This window comes from Phaethon lepturus, unplaced genomic scaffold (assembly GCF_000687285.1).
Source record: "Phaethon lepturus isolate BGI_N335 unplaced genomic scaffold, ASM68728v1 scaffold20342, whole genome shotgun sequence".
Lineage (NCBI taxonomy): Eukaryota > Metazoa > Chordata > Aves > Phaethontiformes > Phaethontidae > Phaethon > Phaethon lepturus.
Genome location: NW_010524310.1, coordinates 3,928 through 8,413, shown reverse-complemented (window position 1 = coordinate 8,413; position 4,486 = coordinate 3,928). Strand labels below are relative to the sequence as shown.

Genomic DNA, 4,486 nt, shown 5'->3' with positions numbered 1-4,486 from the left:
GAAAAAAAAAATGCTGACCTATTAAATCATGGACTGCAAATAGTAATTCATCTGTGTCACAAAGCTTCTTCCAGAGCATCTCAAACTGGAAAATTTAATGAGAAGACAGCATCACCACATCAGATTCAATTTAGGTTTGGACTATAAGGGCAAATAAAGGCCACATATTCCTGCCAAGGCTCAGGATGCAACTAAATTCTTCTTTTTTTTTTTTTTTTTAAGTGATGGAAGTAGATACAACCTGAAATTAACCAAGAGCTGTTTAAATGTAGCAACTTCACCTAGGAAGAGCCAAAAGCTGAAAAACACACACTGAATCATCATTCTCAACACCTCAAGAAACACCTCACCTTGGCAAGACAAAATTAGAAAAAGTCAGTGGTAAAAGCCTTCCTACAAGCCTACTCTGATTATAATGCCAAGCATAGACCTTTGAAGATCATGCTGCCTTCTTCCCAGCACTGTTCAGGTTTGATTGTGATGGAGGAGACATTTTTTATATCAGTATTATCACAGCAAATGATGAAGAAGCTACCAAGGCTCTGGTATGGCATCCAAACCTCTACCATAAAGTTAAGCCAAAGTTTTTCTGCAGTGGCTTTGGGGTGGTGTTCTGCTGCTAATGCAGCAGACCTATTTTTACCAGACCTCACTATAACAAGACACCAAAAAAATAGTTCGTTAGTGTATAGAGGAGTGAAACAGAGAAACATGGGATGACCTCAAATAAATACAGGTCGCTAACGGTTTTAAGAGAGAACTAACAAGATAATTGAGCCTTTTTTATACAGTATGTTGTAAGGAAGAGACTGCCAAAACATGCAAGTATCTGGGAATTAGAAATCGCAGCCACTAACCACAGGATTTGTAAGTTTTGCAGCTGTTTTCCCCCTTTCTCACAAGAACAGCACTGCATTCTGCCAAAGGATATTCCCCAGGCCTCTCTCTTTTTAAAGTCTCTAAAAAGCAACCTGTTTGGCCAGGGTGAGCATTTTTATCAGCTCTGACAGTGGAGAGAGACTGATGGATAGCTCTATCCCGTCTTTTCCAGAAAGTCTGTCAGAATGGCCACATGTCTGTCTGCCACTGCAGCCCATACAGAAAAAGCTCTCCTTCTGCTCTGTCTTGCTCCATCCCTTCTGATGGACTTGCCAAGCAGAGGTAGAAAATTCTCTGAGCATACTCTTGTGGTAAGGAAACCACACAGAGGAAAACAGAAGACAAAATGTTGTGTAAATAGTTCAGTAGGACAGGGTGGCTGCAAAACTGTGCTTTACATCAAAGGTAAACTGTAGAGCTGAAACGCTACATCATCTGTGGATTTGGCTTATAGTCAGAGCAACTCAGTGGGGAGTTATGCATACATCTGAGAGAAATTCCTTTGCTAGCAGGATCATTTTTTTGGCTCAAATGACATAGCGCCATGAAGAGAATAGAATGACACTAATTTAGCAAAACACTTTAAACAAGGAACACAAAGAGGCTTTCTTACTTTCGGTCCATGTCAGAAGCAGCAGCATAGTGCAAAGGGGTGCGTCCCCAGTCATCTGTTTCATTAGTATTGGCTCCTGTTGTCACCAGTGTCTCAATACAGTGGAAGTGACAATTTGCAGCTGCATAGTGCAAAGGTGTCCTGGAACATAAGTGACAATTTGTTACTTCATATTCCAATATGCACCACTGAGGATAACGATAAATCTTAATTGCTGCATTCCTACAGATTTCCAGCCATCAAGATCAGCGCCTTATGTTCCTGTGATGAAATGCAAAGTTATGGAAATTTAACACAATATTGTGTTAACAGGAAGTTTTGGTGCTCCTATAAAGCCTAGCAGGACACAGATCATCAATCTGTGTCTTGCAAACAACCTATTCCCAGTAACAGCCTCTGCTGTTGCTCTGCATACACGCCACTTTTCAGGCTGAGCCAAGCACGGTGTCCCTTGCAGCATCTTATTTAGCTGGCATAGCAACACTTTATATGGGGAAGAAAAACCTCAAGGAAGCACACCAAATAGCAGCAATCCTCCCAGCTGTTGTCTTGGGTACACCAGCACAAGAATTTAGGCAATAAGGGAAGCAATAAGGAAAAAAAATAAACCTGTGATATTTTTACAACAGAAAACTCAAGAGGGCAGGATGGCTTTTCTGTATTTAATGAAGTCTGCACCTGTCTGTCCGGCATGTAACTGCAGCAGCAAGAGTTCTGCCAGGAAGGCCAAACTCTTACTTTATCTTACTGTCATTTTTCATAGAACATATGATTTCCAGACTGAGGTGCTCTTTCTTCTTTGCCTGCTAGATTCTTTTTTTTTTTCTTTTCTAAATGAGCTTCATAATTTACCTACCTCCCACATTTGTCCTTCTTATTAAAATCTGCTCCACTGCTTTGCAAGAGTTTTATACATTCAACATTACTGGAAAGAGAAATAAAGAAAACAAAACATGAACAAAACAGAAGTTTACATCTGTGTTGCCCTCTGCCCCCAAAAAGGAAAAAGTTACTCTAACTATTTTGGTATTATTTGCCGTGCAAAAACAGGGTACAGCCAACTACAACGTGAAATTCAGTCAAACAGAAAATGAAGCTTTAAAAAACAATTTATTTTTTTTCTAGAAAACCTCAAACTTCTCTTCTACAGAAGAAAGAAAAATTAATTTTCCAAAGAAAGCACAGTAAATGTGATGTGAATTCAGTGTGTCTGAAGATTTTCAATGGGAGTTATACTCTAATGCTTCCGATACTAAACTGGTATCTTATGAGACACTTTAAAAGAAAGTTGATTCTAGCTTTAAAAATGCCAGTCTAATAATGAAGAGGTGACATTTAACGAAATCTACCCCCATTCAGCAAAGCATTCAACAGCAAGTACTTTGCTCAAATCCTGTTTACTTAATGAGATTTAATCACAGGAGTTTCTTTTAGGTTTTTTCTCATATGATTTGTTGACTATTGATAGATTTAAGCGCACATCTAAGGGCTTTGTTGAATAAGGGGCATAGCTATTTAGAGTGACTGTCATATCAATATTACATTTACATAAGTGGATGAGTTGAACTCCATTGCTTTGTATCTGCTGAAAGAATTCACCACATCATAGCTGCTTCTTCATCTTGTTTAAATCCAGGTGATTTTTAATAGAAAATAAAACAGCTGAATTCTCACATCTTTCATAATTCAAGCGAATAAATGTGTGACTCCAAGCCAGAAAATGACATAAAGAAGCGCAGCACTTGCCAAGACTCCTTGTCATTCACAGGGGCAATAAATCGTTTGTGTTCACAATCAGATGAGCAGGCCTTTGAAGTATGTTCTTCTCCTAGTACCCATGCAACTCCCATTAATGTAATGGGAGTAACAGGCATGCGTCAGGAAAAAAAACTAATGCCTTTTGTATAGCTCCAGCTCCAGGAAAAAAAAAGACAGGATGCAATATGTTGGCATATGTTCATCCCTACTCTAAACTGCTATTGCATAAAATAGCTACAGAACACTCACCACAACATACTAAAAATAAAAACACTTGTTAGTGATGACAATTGTAGTAAACCACTGGAAAAATATGGTTTATTTTCATAAGCCACTTTTGCTTCTTATGAAGCCTCTCCTCTTTAGGACTTCCATCTTGTTTTTATTATTCTTTTGGGGTGCAGCTTTATTGAAGGGTTGGCATCTAAACTATACTATAATAATCTCCATCCAAGCAACAGTCATAGCTCCTCTATTAATGTGAGACAAGTATCAAGAAAAGTATTACCATAAGAATAATTAAAACAGTATTTTAAAACAAATTTCATCAGTTTTTTGTAATAACAAAAAACTTTGTGATATGCATTTTGGTCCACTGAGAAGAAAAAACAACTTCCAGAAAGACTGGCAAGTATTTGCTGTGGATAACCACAGAGAATCCAAGCTGGGTTCTAGCCAAGGCTCCATTTCAGTTGTTTTCTGAGCCATAAAGTACTCAACGGAAGAGTCAAAACTCAATGCTTGCCAAATGTTTTGTCCTTTTGCTAGGTTAACTTCACAGCACTCCACTGACAACTATTTGGAAATATTTAAACTAACTGGATGCTACATTTACAACTTAAATTGACTTATTTCAGTTTTCATTTGTTTCCATTGCTGGCCTCCCAAACACTTATCCGGGATGCATCACCCTGAGAGAACGACAGTCCTTTGACTTTCTAATTTGGAGGCTGGGGATTGTTTGGTCTGAGCTTGTTTGTTGTTGTTGTTGTTTGGAGTTGTTTTTTCTTTTAGAAACTTTTAAACCTGCACCTGAAAAATGGGAAAGAGGGAGTTGAGCTGCATTTGGACTCAAGGGTTGCAATCTGATGGGCATTGTTGCGTAGTTGCATTTTCAGACAAGGACACACTCCAAAGGTGGAGGCCAGGAATAATTCCCCTGCCAGCAAGCAGCATCTCAGGAGCTACAGCTCCTCCTCCTCACTCGCTTTGCCCTAGGAACTGATGATTTTCTGC

General features: G+C 38.8%; 1 protein-coding gene across 1 annotated transcript in view; it reads right to left on the bottom strand.

The window, feature by feature from the left end:
- LOC104617172 (serine/threonine-protein phosphatase 6 regulatory ankyrin repeat subunit B-like) overlaps positions 1 to 4,486 on the bottom strand; it is a gene marked incomplete at its 5' end in the record, with an annotated part of 41,310 nt that overhangs the window by 34,949 nt on the left and 1,875 nt on the right. The window contains 2 exons of the mRNA XM_010282418.1: positions 1,493 to 1,633; positions 2,349 to 2,417. Of these exons, the coding sequence (XP_010280720.1) occupies positions 1,493 to 1,633; positions 2,349 to 2,417 (210 nt within the window). The remainder of the gene's footprint in view (positions 1 to 1,492; positions 1,634 to 2,348; positions 2,418 to 4,486) is intronic.